Source organism: Benincasa hispida, chromosome 1 (genome assembly GCF_009727055.1).
Source record: "Benincasa hispida cultivar B227 chromosome 1, ASM972705v1, whole genome shotgun sequence".
Taxonomy (NCBI): Eukaryota; Viridiplantae; Streptophyta; class Magnoliopsida; order Cucurbitales; family Cucurbitaceae; genus Benincasa; species Benincasa hispida.
This window is the reverse complement of record NC_052349.1, coordinates 46,256,947-46,276,012: the sequence shown is the minus strand read 5'-3', so window position 1 is coordinate 46,276,012 and position 19,066 is coordinate 46,256,947. Positions and strand designations below refer to the sequence as shown.

General features: G+C 30.4%; 1 protein-coding gene across 1 annotated transcript; it reads left to right on the top strand.

Moving 5' to 3' along the window:
* The first annotated feature begins 15,665 nt into the window (after positions 1-15,665).
* On the top strand, positions 15,666-18,604 carry LOC120085944 (protein LOW PHOTOSYNTHETIC EFFICIENCY 1, chloroplastic). The gene has a single exon (XM_039042277.1). The coding sequence runs from the start codon at positions 15,958-15,960 to the stop codon at positions 18,106-18,108; it is 2,151 nt and encodes a 716-aa protein (XP_038898205.1). The 5' UTR covers positions 15,666-15,957; the 3' UTR covers positions 18,109-18,604.
* The last annotated feature ends 462 nt before the right edge of the window (positions 18,605-19,066 follow it).

Genomic DNA, 19,066 nt, shown 5'->3' with positions numbered 1-19,066 from the left:
TTTTAGCAATTTCGGTATCCACAGTTGGTTCTGAGTCTACATTCAGTACTAGTGGGAGAGTAATTGATCCTTTTCATTCTATGTTAGCTCAACTACAATTGAGACACTTGTATGTGCATAAAATTAGTTACGTTCAAAAGCAATTAGCATTGATCTTCAAAGATATTTGGAGGATATTGTAATTGTTGAAGAAGGTTCGTATCTTTAAAACATTCTTTCTAAACGTCAAATATATTTAGATAATTAGTATTTTAATAAGAATCATTTTTGTAGACTTCAAAACAGGTTTAGAGGCAAAAATGAAGGAGAGGAATGAGAAGGAGAAGAACGAAAAGGAGAAGAAGGAGAAGGAGAACAATGTGAAGGAGAAGGTGGCTTGAACAAGTAAACTTTTGTGTTTGGTGGACTTTGGAACTTTAACGTTTGTAGTAATTTTATTTATGTTCGATGGAATTTGAAACTTTTATGTTTGTACTGTAATACTTGTATTTATGTTTGATAGACTTTGGAACTTTTTTATTTGTAGGACTTGTATTTACTATTTATTGTGGTGGACTTTCGAACTTTTATATTTGTATGATTTGTATTTATATTTAGTGATGTGCACTTTGGAACCTTTATGTCATTGTTTGTGGAACAAGAACTTTTTATGTTTGTAATAATTATATTTTTAGACTTTAAAATAATTTTTAAATTTGTTGTTGAACTTGTAGTGTTATTAGTAATCTAGACTAGTAATACCAAACAATGACTCTATTTTTAAATTTGTTGTTGAACTTGTAGTATTATTGTCGAACTATATTTTTAAATACATTGTGATCAAGTTATAGAAATTTAGAAGATATGAAAAACTAGAAAAAAACCTTAATTAAAAAAAAAGGAACCGTGAAACCGTTGAAACGAACTGTGAACACCCCTAGATCTTATGATGTGAACTTAACAAAGAACGTGAAAGTACATGTATATCAAATATACTTTTGCTCCCGCTAATTATTATACAAATTAGGATTGGCTAAGTTATCTAAGTGATATTTAAATTTTCCCAATATAACACTTGTGTTGAATAGTTTAACATAATGTTTTAATTCACTAAACACTTTAATGAATTAATGCATTAATGCATGCTTATAGAATTTTGACTAATTCACCTTCCAGATTGGTGCCTAGGTAGGAATGTTCTCTTACGATCGGCTTAAATACCTCAATCCTAGACAGAACCTTCCTAGTCAAAGGTTTCTTATAGTCAATATTTTATAAATTTAATCTTTTATTATCTTATTTTAATCCTATTAAAACAAGTAAAAGATTTTCTTATTTTTAATCTTATTAGAAAAATTTAACATAAAATTTTAATTTCTTATTTATAAACTTTTTAGAAGTCACAAATTGAAACCCTATGTTTGCATACAACTCTTTATTATAGATTTTAATATCTAAATCATTGAACATATGACCATTATATTTTAATAAGTTATCAAAACCTATAACATGATCTACTGCCATTACTAATATAACAATTATATTTAAACTATGTAATTGTCATGTTTCATGCATTATTTATTTTTATTAACAACTATAATATAACACTCATATAAATATTAATGAAAATAAAACTATATATTATACATGCTTTAATCATACATTAAATTATATAACATAATACTGATATTATATCATGCATACTATATAATATACACCATGAATGTACATACTTAAGAAAAAAAAACTAAACTTTAAATACAATAATTATATTTAAATATGATGCATAACATGTTTAACCTATGGTGGGATTTTAATCTATATAGCATACTATATGCTATCGGGTTATATTTCCTAAAACTAGCAGTTTGTAAACTTTAAACATATTCTATTTACAATAAAATTATTATTGAGATTTATTCAATAAAGTTGTTATTGAACATGTAAATTGCATTTATAGATTTCTAAATCCAATAAACTAACAAACTCATGGCTATAACATGAAGTTTCATAAAAGAGGATCAAGTTTGAGTGTATAGCCAAAATGGTCTATAAGTATATGGATAGGATTGGGTACTTATCCTGAGGACACCATGGATGCGGCTTACTTTGTATATTCATACAAATGATGTGATCTCAAAGTCGTTCATGTGGAGACATGCGAGTGGGGCATCCTATGTAAAAGATGTTTGTATAAGATCGGACCACAAAATAGTCATTTTTTTTAATAACGTCGTTTACTGTTAAAACTGACTATTTCAATTTAATGACTTAAGGTAACTCGATCTCAATCCTGAGCTAATTATGAACTTCTGTTTATTCAGAATTATCTTTTAATCTGCAAAGGTGAGAGTGGCTCATCATCGCCATTCAATAAACCTCCCATTTTAAGGGTAAGACCAGGTAGATAGTTGGGAACATAGTTTTGCAAGATGAAATTCACTCCTACCCGTTTTAGGGTTAGCAGTTTGTTTCCTTAAGTATTGACTCCTAGTCTTGAATAAAGGGAACCCGCCCTCTCTGTGACTAAAAAGGATTCGATTTATTGGTAGAACAATAAACCAATTGTTCATTAGTGAATCAATGGAGACTTACGAAGCAAGATGTATTACAAGGGTAAAATGGTAATTTTGACCCAGCTGTAAATACGAACGATCTATGAATGATCGATTTACTAATTGTGGTTAAATCAAGTAGACAGAAATATATCTACGGTGAGGAGAGTGCAACTACTTAGCTATGGTGAAGTGTCTCGATAGTTAATGAATATTGATTAATTCGGTTAAAAGAGTTTAACCAGTTAATCTCAAATCATTGGAGTTCATGATCTGTAGGTCCATTAGGTCCCTCTACTAGCTCATAAATGGATTAAACCTTAGAATATCGTGTCACTAAATTTGAAACTTCAAATTTGGATTCGGGTTTGAATTATCATATGTGATATAATTAACATTTAATTATTGAATTAAGCGTAATTAGAGAGTTAAAATATTTAAATTTAATTTAAATATTATCTATATGAATATTGATTCATATTTGGATTAGGGTTTTATTAATTTAATATTAGATATTAAATTAATTTAATTAAGGGTTATTTTTAAATATAGAAAAAAATCAAAATATTTATAAAATATAGCAAAATTTTAGAACTATTACTGATAGACACTGATATTGATAGACTAATAGAACTCCATCAGCGTCTATAAATGATAGTTATAAAATTTTGTTATACCTTCTAAATATTTTCAACAGTTTTACTATTTGAAAAAATTTTCCTTTAATTAATTAAATTATTGTTTTGAATTTTTTGAAATTCAAAATTAAAATTAATTTTTAATTTGGTTTTGTAAAAATTAAAATTAGAAAAATTGATTAATCAATTAAAGGAAAAATGGAAAATAGGTTTTCCCCCACATTTTCCACTTTTCAATCCACCTAATCACTTATAATAGTGCTTGTTTGAGTGTTAATTTGTGGTGAAATACACTTGCATGATGTATCTCTATAAAAGAGATGTTCTAATTCTCTTCATACAATCCACAAAATTGACAAGCTTTTACTGGTTCTCAAAATTTTCTGCAATCTCACTCTTCATCCCCAAAATCCTACACAATTTGGGTTTCACCATCCAATTTAAGGCCAAGAAGATAGTAGATTTCATCAGTAGAGAAGATCCTTGTGGTAGTTTACAACAAGTTCATGAGTAGATTTCATCAGTAGATTAAAGCAATTGGAGGAATTCTACAAAGATAATAAAATCTGAAACCCTATTGTTTTATATTGAACATTCATGCTAAATCACTAAAATTGATGTAGATAGAATACTTAGGATCCTAATTACTTCCGTGTGTTGCTTGTCAACTCCATCATATGTAACATACAAATTAAAATAGTTTAAAACATATCTCCAATACATTATTAAATTAAATAGCAACAATAGATTGGATTTTGACATTTCTAGAATAAAAAAAATAAAATTACAATAATTTTAAAATTTCTAACTCCATGGTAAATAATTTGTCAAGATCTTCTCAAATTAGGATTCAAAAATCCTAATTTTTGGCCAACTTCTACATCAATCATGCAGAATCTATCGCGCAAACAATGTCAGTTAGATAGTCGGAAGCTTTCCATGGCGCACAAAAGTTGACGATTAGACAACACCCTACATGAAAACCTTTGGAATCTGCACTCTGAATTTCGATTTTCACCTATGTTTTGGATCTTTTTCACAGCACAAAAATATCACAAATAACACAGACTTAAAGACTTGATTTACAAATAATTTGCCTGGAACAACGGACCCTTACATTGATCAAATTAAAGTAAATTGTAAATCCAAATGTCAAAATCCATCTATTATGCAAACCTAATTTTAAAACCATACATCATACATGTACAAAAGAAATTTCTGTATAAATTCCATAATAAAAATTGAAAGAAAAAATAATTGGGCTCTGACACCAATTGTAGGAATGGAATTCCTAAAGCGGAAGCGATTGATTGCTTTTGTCCTAATTTTATTACATGAATTTTACACAGAACAAAGATATAACAAAGAGTTAAGCATGCTTATACAAGATTCTTAAAGGAGAAGGATAAAATACCTTTAATGAAAGATAAAATACCTTTGATGAACACTTTATAGTTTCTTCTCTCGATCAATAGTAAAACACAGTATGAACTCTTCTTGAGATCATGAATTCTTTTCACAACCAAGACACCACCACGAGGACTTCTCCGCTATTCTCTTGGACAAAGAAGAGTTTGTGGAAACTCTTGAAAGAGAAGGGGAAAGATAGAGAGTTTTCTTCTGTAAAGATGGAGAGTGTTTTGAGATAAATTGGTGAAAGGTTTCTTTATTTATGTAAAAAAATATGCAGAGACTAAACATTTGGGATCTCATCCTATAATATACTACATGAGGAGTTTGTAACTCCCCTTCCCACTTACCATCCCTGCATTGCATGAGGAGTTATTTTAATTAATAAATAAAATAATAAATATATATTAATTAAATCTAATTTAATTAAGTAACTAATTAATTAATTATTAATTCAATCTAATTTTATTTATTTATTAAATATCATATATTTAATTTAATGTATATATGAATCATATTCTAATATACATATTCTCTCTTAACCTATAGTTTAATATGGATCCAATTCACATTGTTTGAATCATATTCAAGTACCAATGCTCTCATATTGTGAAGTTTAATTATTTTTAACCTAATTCAAGGAAAAAATAATTTTATATTATAATGTATCTTATACATTATACTAATTCCCTTAATTAATTTAAAACATTTCAAATTCTTTCAACACTAAATATCTTGTTTAACTCATTGTGAGTAGTGAAGAGACCTAATGGACCTACAGTTATAACTCCAATGATCCGAGATTAATTAAATAAACTCTTTAATTAAATTAATCAACTGTCATTAACTACGGGGCATACCACTAAAGATCCATAGTTGCACTCTTATGAATCGTAGAATATTTCTATGTCCATTGATTTAACCAATATGTAAGTCAATCATTCACAAGTTGTTCATAATTATAGTTGAGTCAAATTATCATTTTACTTCTATAATTATCTCTTCCTTTACCATTGATTCTCTAATGAACAATATGTTTATGGTTCAATCATAAACAAAGTCATTCTCAGGCTAGTGAGAAGGTAAGGCCTCATTGTTCAAATCCCAGAGTCAGCACTTAAGGGAACAACCTATCTACTTATCCTAAAAATAGGAATGAATGAATTTCATCTTGTGTAGTTATGTTTCTAGCTCCCCACTTGGTATTATCCCAAAATGGTGACATATTGAGTTGGCAACTAGAGCTACTCTCACCCATACAAATCAAAGAACAACCCTCATGAGCAAGAGTTCATAACTCACTCAAGATTGAGATTGAGTTTACATGGTTATCGTTTGAAATATTAATCTTTTCAATTAACAGGGTTACAAAGAGAGATTATATATTTCATGGTCAGATGTTATACAATCTCATTACATAATATACCTCCACTTGCATGTTTGCACTGACGATTTGAATCAAATCGTTTGTAACACTTACAACTCCTGTAAAAATTACAAAGTAGGTCATATCCATAGTGTTACCATGATAAGTGATGAGGATAGTTATAGGATAATTTGTATATTTAGGTTTAATATTTGTTTAATTGTTAATTTAGTTTAATTAGTATTTTATAATTAATTAATTATTGTTCATATTTCCTTGTAAGCCTATAAATAGCCACTTTAGGGTTTGTAATATGAAGCTTTTGATTATCATTTTCAATATAGGACTTTGGTTTTTTTAAAGAGAGTTCCTAAATGCTTTTCATGCTGCATCAATAAGACACCCAACTTTATCCATATACTATAGATCTTCTTAGATTATTACTTAAACATGTCCACTAGTATATCAATCACATACTGTTTAAGTTACATAAAATAACCTTAGATCTTATTTTATTGGATTTGAGTTATGTGTAGAAATAAATAACACTTATTTATGAAGAATAAATAAGTCTATAATTATATAAAATTTGTTTACAAAATTTACAGACTACGAGATTAGAACATAAATCACAACCGATTAAACACTCAAAAATCATTTTTTAAAAAGTTAGTTTGAAGTGTTTCTCTCAAACCAACTTATATCATTTTTTTTTTTTTCCAAAACTTATCTTTGAGTGGTTGTCAAATACTCTAATTTCTTTTCAAAATGATTCTTTTTCCAAATATGAATACTTGAAAAGTTTAACTAAATATACCCTCAATTCTAGGTAAGTGAATATCGTAGATTGAACCTATTCTTTCCAAGTATTTTATCAAATTCACGAGATCAACCTATAATGGTAATCTAATACATGTTTGGTTGAAAGTTTTGCAGACATAGGTTCGCTGGTACTTTATTTTTAATCTATAGGTTGTGTATACTCTATAGTATATGTTTTGTCTTTACTCTCTCTTCTAAAATGTTATTAAATTTATTTTATAAAACGTATTAGTCAAATTTGAATTTGATTCATGATAAAGTTTATAATAAATAATTATAGTAAAAAATTCATACAATAATATTTACTTCATAAACTAATATATGTTGCATTTGACCAAACTAATTCAACAAACACAAATCATTTTTAATTGTTAACAACTTCAACAGTGTTTGGACGTTTAATTGGTTATTATATTAAGAAGTTATTATAATCTTTGGATTATAATATTTTATAGATTATAATAGTTTGTATTTTGGATACAAACTATTTTAATCTAAGTAGGAAATGGTGAACATCATAACGAAGAGAGAAATTGTTCATGAGAGAGAAATAGTAAACGTTGAAACAAATAGTAAACATGGTTTCAAATAGAAATTTGAAATAGTAAATGTTATAGTTAATTATAGGTTATAATAGTTGAAAACGCTCATCTATTATAGTTTGAACCCCAAACAAGGTTTATACCTGAGGTTGAGAGTTGGGAGCCCAAACACCATATTTTTGTTTTAGAGCAGTAATTGATAATTCTAAAGATATACATTTTTTAGGGAAAACTACATTTTCTATACCCGAGGTGCGTAATTTAGTCTCTAAGGTTTTAAATTAGTCGTTTTAATCTTGAGTTTTGAAAAATAGATTTAAAAGGTGTCTCCACTAATAATACCATTAAATTTAAAAATAAAATTAAATATAGATGATGGGCAAGATGATTTGGAAAAAGTATATAATTTTAATATTTTTCTCCTCTTCCCTTTCCACTTCTATTTGTCGTTCTCTTTCTTCTCCATTTTCTTCGAATAAATGAAGCACAAAAGTAGTTTAAGATTTTAACTGATGGACTTGTGATTGAACTTCTTCATCCTTTTTCAACTCCGAGAACCCAAAATTCATCAGAAATCTCAAATTCAAATTGTCATATAAAACTAACTATAATAAATAATTAAGTGATAAAGTTAATTATTTAATTAAAATTTGTTCACATTAGTGATTTAAATTAATTGACTTTTTTTAAAAAAAAATAATGGAGAAAAACTCCCTGCGGGAAACTGATCCCCATGAAGGGGGAATGAAATGGGAAGCGGGGACCGAGATGGGGAATGACATCCCCAGCCCCATCCCGCCTTGTGGACATCTTTAGACTTGAATTTGGGTCTTAAGGAGCTAGAAGACAGATCTACAATTAGACTAACTAATGATTTTGATACAATACCAGTTATATATATATATATATATAAAGCATAAAGTTTAGGGGGCTTGAGCCCCCCTAGATCCATACTAAATCCACCTCTGAGATTGTTCTTGTAGTTGTATGTTGCCGCCACTACTCTCTTCAACCTCGGGAAGGAGAGAGAGCAACAAAGAGGAGAGGAGAAATGAGAGAATTATTAATTTAGATTTTTTTTTTTTTCAAATCATCTTGCCACATCATCTATTTAGTCAATTTTATATTTATATTTAATGGTATTATTAATGAAAGGACCTTTTAAGACTATTTTTCAAAACTCGAATACTGAAAAGGTCCAGATTTTAGGTACTAAGTACACCTATTGTTGATAACTTGGGGACCAAGGGAGTATTGTTGACAACTTGAGGACCAAAGGAGAATTTTTTTTCCTTTTTTTTATGTATTTTTGTTCCCACATTAAAAAATATTTAAAGAAAATTATAAAATTAAATAAATATTTGTTTTACAAATGGTCATTCAATAAGAATTTAGATCGACAATAGTATTAAAAATAAATTATTTATTCTTAAAATCATAGATACTAATTTAAAAAGAAAATGTTATTATACTTTCATGCATGTTATATAAATTTAGATTTAATATATCAATTTCTCTAACGCTACAAGTTTGTGAAACTCGTTTTCAAATCTAGAAATCATGTAATAAATGATATTTGAAAAATTAATTAATTAATTAAATTATTTTGATTAGTTTGTCTTAAAATTAATAGATTTAAAAATTTATAGGGTAATAATTAGGTACACACTTAGGTTACCTCTAATATCCCAAAAATTCATGTTAGGGGCAGAATGTATATAAGATTAGATGTTTAGTCCATGATCTTTTGAATTTGTGTTTATATATACTTTCTAAACTTTAAAAAATATTTAGTATATCCTTGAATTTTTATTTTTTTGTGTCTTATAAAAATGGTACTTTTAAACATTTAAAAATTTTCTAAGATCAATTAAATACAAAATTGAAGCAACTTATAGATTTATTAGGCATTTTAAGGGACAAAAGTCAACATTGAAAGTTTAGAATTTATTAATCGCAATTTTTAAAATTCAGGGACTAAACTTGCAATTTTTATACAAACATAAATGTAATTTTAAATGCATTCATATATAATATTTATATTAATAATACAAATAACAAAATTATTATAAACTTTTATATAATTATTCACTAGATACATAACCAAAAAAATCATTTAATCAAATTTTATAAAATAATTGTTTTTAATTCCAAAAGTATTTGTATATTTCTATATATAAACGTGAGAAAAAATAAAATTAAATTAAGTTTTACCAACTTGTTTCAAATGTACTAAAAATAAAAATTGTATATAATTTTAAGAATAAAATAATTAATAAATATATGTGGTATATAATTCATATATATGTAAGAGTGTACATGGGTTGGATTGGGTTGGGTTGAGTTGAGGGGTATTTTTTGGACCAACCTAAAAAATTAGGTTAGTTGGGTTGGCAACCCAAAGAACCCAAATAAAGTCTCTAACCCAACCCAACTCAACCCTTAAAATTCGAGTTGGGTTGTTAAGTTATAATTTATTTTTTTCTTTTTAATTTAAAATATGTAAATTTATATATAACACATAATTAATAACTAAAATCTCATAAAATTCAAATGTTAAATACCAATTATATCTAAGATATTTATTGCAAACTTCAAATAAAGACAAATATCATAACAATTTTAAAATAAAAATATTTAAAATTCATAAATTAATCAATACAAAGTAATCAAATTTTAAACAAAGTGAAATATATATATCATATTTTATTTATATATATATAATTCGGGTTGTCCAAAATTTTTTTAACCAATCCAATCCAACAAAAATAGAAAAATTTTAATCCAACTCTTATGTTTTGGGTTGGATACTACGAATTGTTCAGATTATTTGAACAGCTCTACATATATGTAGAAATATGAAATATTTGGTAGCAAGTTAGTTACCATCCAAAGTTAGAAATTAAAATAATATTTAAATATATATTGAAAAGTTAAAACAATCAAAATTTAGAAATTTATGTGTTTTCAAAGCAAACGAAATTTAATATATTTAAGAACACAATGCCAATTTTTATATTTAATAGTAAAAATAATATATATAAATGTAGAACATCATTATTTGAGGGAGGCACATATAATTCATCCCCTACATCCTGTTTTTTTACTTAGTAAAAAAAACAATTCAATTATTATTTAAAAAATATAAAAACGGTCGCATGACAAATTTTTATTAGACAACTGTCTTGACTATAAAAAGATGGTCGCATGACAAATTTTTATTAGACAATTATCTTGACTATAAAAAGATGGATGCAAACTACGTAATGTCCAAATTTAACTTTCAAATATATAATATTAGTTAATATGTTTTTACTTCATAACTCATTGAAATAAAGAAGGTTAAGGTTATAATAGAGTAAATTTGAAAAAATAATTAGTAAATAAAAAGTAGGGTCTAGGGTTTGCGTATATGTTCACACTTTGAAAAATACTTTAAAAAATTCATGAAAAGGCAAATATTTATTCTATTCCCATTTCAATTAATAAAGAATAATATTATTAGATTGAAGGAAAATTATTTCAAATGGTAAAACCGTTTAAAAATATTTACAAGATATAATAAAATTTTAAAACTTTCAATGATATATATCGGTTTATATCAATGTCACTCAACATCTATCATTGATAGTTCTAAAATTTTGTTATATTTTATAAATATCTTAGTTTATTTTTTTATATTTAAAAATAGTCCTTAGATTGAATGTAAATGAATATGTAAATCGAATACCATATGTATATGCAATCCAAAATCTAAGAACAACATGTCGTAATTGTAATTAGATAACTAATAATTCTTCAAATATAAACCATAATACTCCATCCTGTTCTTAAAACCACCAACATAGGGAATCGGCCAACCGCAAAGGCGCTCCAAATCCTTCACTGATTTGTGGTTGTCTTCAACCTCGACACTCCGCTCCAACTCCTCTAAAGATTCTCGAGCAACTTTTCTCAGTTCTTCAATCGCAGTTGTAGTTGTAGCCGGAGTCATCGGAGGTTTCTTCTTCCTCCACACAGCCTTGTGGGCAACTCTCGGTTCTTCCGTCAAAGTCGAAATTGGAGTCGGAGTCAGAGGTTTCTTCTCCACAATGCACGTGGTTCTTACTCTTGCTCTTTCTTCACTCTGGGAAAGTTGTTGTTGTGCTTTCAAGATGGTACTCGCAAACCTACTCTTCAGCGTACTCACTCGATCATTATCTTTCAAGTTGGTCGCCGACGATGGAGTAGTTTTGGTTGCCAACGATCTTTTCATCGTCGTCTCTGGTTTTTCCTTCTTCAATTTCTCTATCATTGGCTTGGGTGGTTTCATGGAAGTTGAAGAACCACTGACCTTTGCAGCCACACTCTTCATTCTCTCGATGATTACTCTTAGAAATTCAAAGAAGATAAAAGAAATATATATTGGAGAGAAGAGTAATGTTTCGGATTTCCTAAAGAAATTAAGAAATTTTTCATAAAAGTTAAATCCATTTGAAGATTGGATTTTTATCTTCTGCGCGTGTTCGCCAAACAAGGCCCGGCGATAATATTCATCTAACTATTTAATTTCGCGCCATTTTTTTTTCGGATTAAATGCTAAACTAAGGCTGTTTTTAAAGAAATTGGAAGAAATATATATAGTATAGATATATTTGAAATTACTCGTTTAGATGATACATGTGACGCTTATGGTTAAATTTAAATAATAAATATCTAATATGAAATTTAAAAGTAATGATAGATGATAATTAAAACTACAAATTTTAAATATTAGGTATGAAATTTAAAAATAATTAAAGAGATAAAATTATTTATAATTTTAAAATCTAACCGTGTCTCTTAGAGCAAAATAAATTTCTAAATTTCTCTTCCTTTGATCACATTTGAAATATTTCTCTTACGTAGATCAACAAATTGACTTTTATTTTCATTTAGAAGACTTCAAGCTTTCTAACAAAATGAACTTTTGAGAAAAGAAAAATGAAATGTGTGTATTTATGATGTGAAAAGGTGCAAGAAAGAGAGGTGTGTAGTTATTGTGGGAAGAAATTTGTATTTGTTAAAGGATGTATATAAATAGTTTTAAATTAAACAAGTAAAAAGATAACTTTATGAAGAAGAAGTTTGTGATTTGAGTTTTCAAATAAAAACTACCATTTGAATTCATCTAGGTATTAATTATCTATTTCGTTTATGATTTGGGTTTACAGATTTGCATGAATAAGTGATTTGGGCATTCGAACCGCTAGGACCTAATTCCTTGATGAGGAATCCTTTACCCTGACCCTGCCCCCAAATAACGAGGATGAGAATTTTTTTTTCCCACGAGGACGGGGATTGGAATCTCCCCCAGCCCTGCACCCCTCCTCATTTTCAACCCTATTTGGTGGGTTTGAGTGTATGACCTGATTAAAGTGAAAGAAGTTTTACGAAGAGAGAAGCAAGAGAGTAAATGGAAGAAGATGACTAAGAACGTTGAGTAAGAGTGAGGTACTGAGAGAGAGCAAGACAATAAGAGGAAGATGATGATTTACAAGGAAAATTAAGACTAGAGAGTGAGAGCAAGAGAGATACATTCTATTAATACTAAAGATGTTGATAGCAATACTTCTCCAATGAGAAGGAGAGCAAAGAGTAAAGAAAGAGAAAGCGACGAGTGAAACTTGGTAGCTTACTTTATTTCATTTGGGTTAGTTAATGAGACAAATTGTTTTGTACATGCAAGTCTAAGATATCCACAAGTGTAAAGGTATTCAAAGGTGGTCACTTTCTTGCCCAATAACAAGTTTAGCCCACATTGGGAATACAAATAAGGTTGTCAAGGACAAGCTTATCATAAACAACTTGAGATGTTCAGGAGAACCGTCTTTGAACAATTGTGGACGTCGACTTGGTTTTCAACAGCTACTTGTCCACCACATGTTGCTAAGGAAAGTTAAAGCCCAAATAGTGAATGTTATGAGCTTCTCCATAAAGGGAACGACGTCACATTTTTTAAGGTCATGTTTCAATTGATGACTGGTTTGTAGTGGGCCCCTAATCAAGTGGTTTGGGATGAGGAAGTCTTTGAAGAATTAGAAAGGCAATACTTCAGTAATATATTTAGTTCTGACACATACCACATCAATGCTCTAAAAGAAGAGTATAAGTTGTTGGAGTTTTAGAACAATGACAGTGTAGTGAAGATTATCTTGGTGTATTACATTGAGGTTGCAATGATGGGTAAAAATAAACATAACAGTTTGTTGGATTGAGAACTCTTTGAGGCATACAAGTCTTCTAGAAAACCCCTAATAAGAGTGTATGATATTTTTCCGGCATGTCATGCTTTATTGTAATTTATATTTACACCATACTTTTACCTCATGTCTTCAATAATATGACAAGATTTATATATACAACATACTTGTGAATTTATCTTTGATTATTTGTCTAATAACTATAGCACTTGCATGCTTGTGGTCATTATTTGTGCATACTTAGGTATTTTGTGATATTGAATATAGCACAACTTTTCAATTTCATTGCATGAAGGCTCCACTTACAAGTCTCACCAACACATCAGATGGTGAACAAAACTTTGCTTGATTTCTTAACCTTGAATTCAAAACCGTTGTTGATTAACAGAATAGATAATCTCATTTTCAAGTCCTTTTTGCATAAAAAAAGCTATTTCAACATCCGCACTCAAGAAAGAATGCTAGCACAAAGTCCAGTCTCTCCTACAATCAATATGTACCAATGATCCAACCACCCTCTGTTGCATTTAGTGTCAAGCATGTCTCATTCTCAACCATAGTTTGGTTCTAACTTGTATTGGTCTCAAAATTTACATTTACATTTTTATAGGATGCTCTTTTTTAGTCCTATGAATCATTTCAACCTCACTGATATTCGGTATATGTTATCAAATTTCTATGAGTTGGTGTTGTTATCTAGAGACAACTCTGATGATAAAGTACTTCCATACAATAGAAGACCATCCTCTTTATCGATCCATTTGAAATGAGTCATTCTATTGTGTCCACATCCACAGATCATCACTCACATTATTGAATCTAATATTCTCTTTTTGTTGATGCTTTGGTTTTTAACGCTACAAATAGTTGAACTTTAGAATGATCACTATCATTCCTTATGTACTGTGGAGAGACTTTCATAATCCGACTTATATTTCACCCTCATTATGATGTCAAACTCTGAAGAACTGACATTTGTAATCTCATATATGTAAACTTTCAATTCTTCATATTTTAAGGTCGTGGGCATGAGAATTCCTGTCAAATCACCTCTAATGTAAGAACTATAATTCTCATCCCAGTCACCTCATATTGAATGAGTAAACATTTCTTTGTCATACAACAAATAAGAATCATAAATAAATAAGTTGCAAAAAACAACAAAATAAGTCAATTTTTTCTCGTTCTCTCGTTCTCTGTTTTTTAGTATATAAAACTATCAGTAGAGTAACTATCAAGTTATCTGCTAACTGGTTTATTGTTCAACCACACAACACAAAGAATCAATATTATGTTCGAATACCAGTAAATAATGTTCTCTAAAAAAATGATTTGATGATAGCTAAACACGGTGGAAATGAAAATTTTGGGGTTCAAAGAAAAGATTTACTTAAATAGATAGAGTTTGGTTTGTTGATTTGAGGGTTAAGACAAATAATTAGATGAAATTGGTAGAATTGATGCATGTGTACACTAACATGTTTTCATCACACAAAAGAATGAACAATGAGAGTGAGAGCCCAAAACAATGAACGAGACTAGCCAAGAGCGAGAGAAAGATGGACAACGAGGTAATTGGAACGGTCTATGACATATGCAGAAGATCGAATGTCACTATTTTTATTAAAAAAAAGTTGGAGCTCAATTTTTGGGTCACCTATACAAGTTTTCCTCGTCTTTATAAGAATGAATTAAAATTTACTTCCTTGACATAAATTTTGAAATAATAATTTTTTTTTTTTTTTGGTTGATTTCGTGAACTACTTTTCAAACTTTTTTATAGTAGTGACGTGAGTACAAGAGAGTGGAGGAGGAAGAATTCTAATGTATGAGTGCAATATTGTATTTGATTAATTGAACAAGAATACTAATAGTGACATAATCAAAATCTACAACATTTCAATAATGAAATTTAAGTCATCCAAACAAGAATCTCTTATTTAAAGTACTATTTCTATCTTAGTCCATGATTAAAATATCAATATCAAAATTTCAATTTATACGACGGATAAACCGAATTGGTAAAATTTATGTACGTTAATAAGTATGTTGTTTTTAGTACCAAACTAACTCATGGATATTCATATTGGAAATTTTTAACAGAGTTTGGGTATAACGCACCGCTCAATAAAATCGAGTGGCTGTGAGAAGACAGCAGCGTCCGAAGGAACCAAACAAAATCCATATTATCCGAAAACCCATTTAACAAATCAACACTCATGTCAATTTCTCTCTTCAATCCTCTCATTTCCAGTTCAAAAATGGAGCACAGTCATTGGCAATCCTCTCTGTAAGGTAATTCTGTTCTTCATTTCTGTTTCCAACTTCAGATTGTAATGGGAAGTCATCCATAAAGGACTTCGAAATTCATTGGCATTTGAATTCTGGGATTATCTTATCTTTTCTCGTTAATTTCTATTGACGATGCATGTTCTTAGTAATTGGTGTCCAACTAGTAGCTCCGGCGTTGAATTAGGTTCTTACTCTGTAGTTCATAGGTCATGGAATAGGATAAAGTGTTTTGGTTTTTCTGATTGTTCTTGTGGAAATGGCGGTTTCTCTTTGATTTCCTTTAACTCAAGTGTTTTGAGAAGTGGATTTTGCTACGAGAATTCAACATTTGTGTGTAATTGTGAGTTCCGCCATGGCTGTTCTAAGCTTGGAGTTGCTTCATTAATGAAGCCGAAGAGGAATTCTCTTGGGGCTTGGTGTTTATCTGCTTGGGCTGTTGAAGAACCAACGATTGATGATGAACTCGCTAGGGTTGAATCAAGTTCTAGAGATGGTTTGCCTGAGAGAAGTTTAGAATGGGATGATGATCATGATCATGACAATGTTAATGGTGAAAATAGCCATGGAGGAGGGAGTTTTAAAGATGAGGAAGGAATGGAGGGAGAGGGAGATGTTAGGGTCGATGTTTGTGCCCTAGCAGCTCAGTTGCAACTTGCCCGTACGGCAGATGATGTTGACGAGGTTCTCAAGGATGTAGGTGAGTTGCCTCTTCAAGTGTTCTCATCCATGATTAGAGGTTTTGGGAGAGACAGAAGGTTAGAGTGTGCAGTGGCTCTTGTTGAATGGCTTAAGAGAAAGAAGATTGAAACTAATGGTCGCATTGGGCCGAACTTGTTTACATACAACAGTCTTCTTGGTGCAGTTAAGCAATCGGGAGAGCTTTCAAAAATGGAAAATGTCTTGACTGATATGGCACAGGAAGGAATTGTATCAAATGTCGTCACATACAATACGATTATGTCCATTTACTTGGAACAAGGACTAGCAATGAAAGCTCTTGGCATTCTTGAAGAGATGCCGAAGAAAGGCCTTACTCTGTCTCCTGTGTCCTACTCTACGGCCTTACGAGCATACCGAAGGATGAAAGATGGAAATGGTGCTTTAAAGTTCATGATTGAGTTGAGAGAAAGATATCATAATGGTGAAATAGCGAAAGATGATAATGTAGATTGGACTAACGAGTTCTTGAAGCTCGAAAACTTTACAAGACGTGTTTGCTACCAAGTAATGAGGATTTGGCTTGTGAAGGGTGACTGTGCAAGCACAAAGGTGTTGCAACTTCTAATGGAAATGGATAAAGCAGGACTGTCACTTGATCGTGCCGAACAGGAACGGCTTATTTGGGCTTGTACGTGTGCAGAACACCATAATGTAGCAAAAGAATTATACTACAGGATAAGAGAAAAGCAATGTGGTATAAGTTTATCTGTTTGTAATCATGTGATTTGGTTGATGGGGAAAGCTAAGAAATGGTGGGCAGCATTGGAGGTTTATGAAGATTTGTTGGAGAAAGGACCAAAACCAAATAATATGTCATATGAACTAATTGTCTCTCACTTCAATGTTCTTCTCACAGCTGCAAAGAAAAGAGGAATTTGGAGATGGGGTGTGAGGTTACTCAACAAAATGGAGGAGAAAGGTCTTAGACCTGGACGTCGGGAATGGAATGCCGTTCTTGTTGCCTGTTCCAGAGCTGCAGAAACTTCTGCGGCTATAGATATTTTTAGGAGAATGGTTGAACAAGGTGAAAAACCCACTGTCCTTTCATATGGGGCATTACTTAGTGCTCTGGAAAAGGGAAAGCTCTATGACGAAGCACGCAGTGTCTGGGATCATATGATTAGAGTCGGGGTGGAGCCGAATATCTATGCCTATACAACTATGGCTTCGGTTTTCACTGGCCAAGGAAAGTTTAATATGGTTGAAGTCACTATCAGTGATATGGTTGCCTCAGGCATTGAGCCAACAGTCGTCACATACAATGCAATAATCACAGGATGTGTCCGTAATGGGATGAGCAGTGTAGCTTATGAGTGGTTTCACCGCATGAAAGTTCGCAATATCTCTCCGAACGAGGTGAGTTACGAGTTGCTCATTGAGGCCCTTGCAAAGGAAGGTAAACCAAGGCTGGCTTATGAGTTATACATGAGGGCTAAGGATGAGGGTCTCAATCTTTCTTCTAAGATATATGATGCAGTAATTCAATCCTCTCAACTTTATGGAGCCTCCATCGATATAAGATTGTTAGGGCTGCGGCCACCTGACAAGAACAAGAGTTCATAGATTAAAAAAACGACTTTCAAAGAATGTAAAGCTGCCGATATTCCTAGGAAAAGCCAAAATGATTTGAAAGAAAGGAAGCCAGTGATTGGTTATCTCTCCGTCAATACTCTGTTCTCTTGATTTGTGCAGGAAGTATTTTGAGCGACTCGGGAGGAAGCCTATGACTTCTGGTTACCCGATTTGAACGGTTTTGGAGCTCAAAAACGCCGATTGAAAGTGATGTGGCTGATCAACGAGAAACTTTTTGGAAATCAACTTTGCACTTGTGCAGTAGCCAGTAAGACACTTTTCTCTGTTGATATGTATGGCAGTTTGATGGTAAAAAAGATAAAACACAATATGTGATGTAGAAAGCCAATCTCTTAATGAAAGTATATGAGAATTTGTAGCTTTTTTCCTTTTTATCCAAAAAGTTGTATAGATGAAAGGTCTCTTGATCTAACCTCCTTTTCAATGGCAACTCTTAATAAATGAATTTGAGTATTTGACTGAGGAATCCTTTTTGACCAGCTTTGTTTGAACTTTGATTCTCCTGTTAGAAAATTACTTAACAATAATATGTACCAGAAAGTTCGGTTTTAAGCTAAAACTAATGTTGATCTAACTAACCCATTAATATATAATATATACATATGTCAAATTTGTTTCCAAAATGAATAGTGTCTAACAAGACGATCTCCAAACTAATGAAAAGAAAATTTGAACTTACCAATTATTTTAATGAGACTTTCATCATGCATGACTCTTAAACTCAAAAAACAAGATATCTTTTTTACATCTTGATTAGCTTAGGTGGTAAGATAGAATCCATTCAATTTCCAAAAAGTTGAATCTTTTTAATCTTAGAGTTCGTTAAAGTTCAACCAAACCAAATCGAGTACAATAAAGGTGGTAGATTTGGATGACAAACCTTATGGATCAATTTAACATTCAAAGAATATTAAAAGGTTTTTTAGAA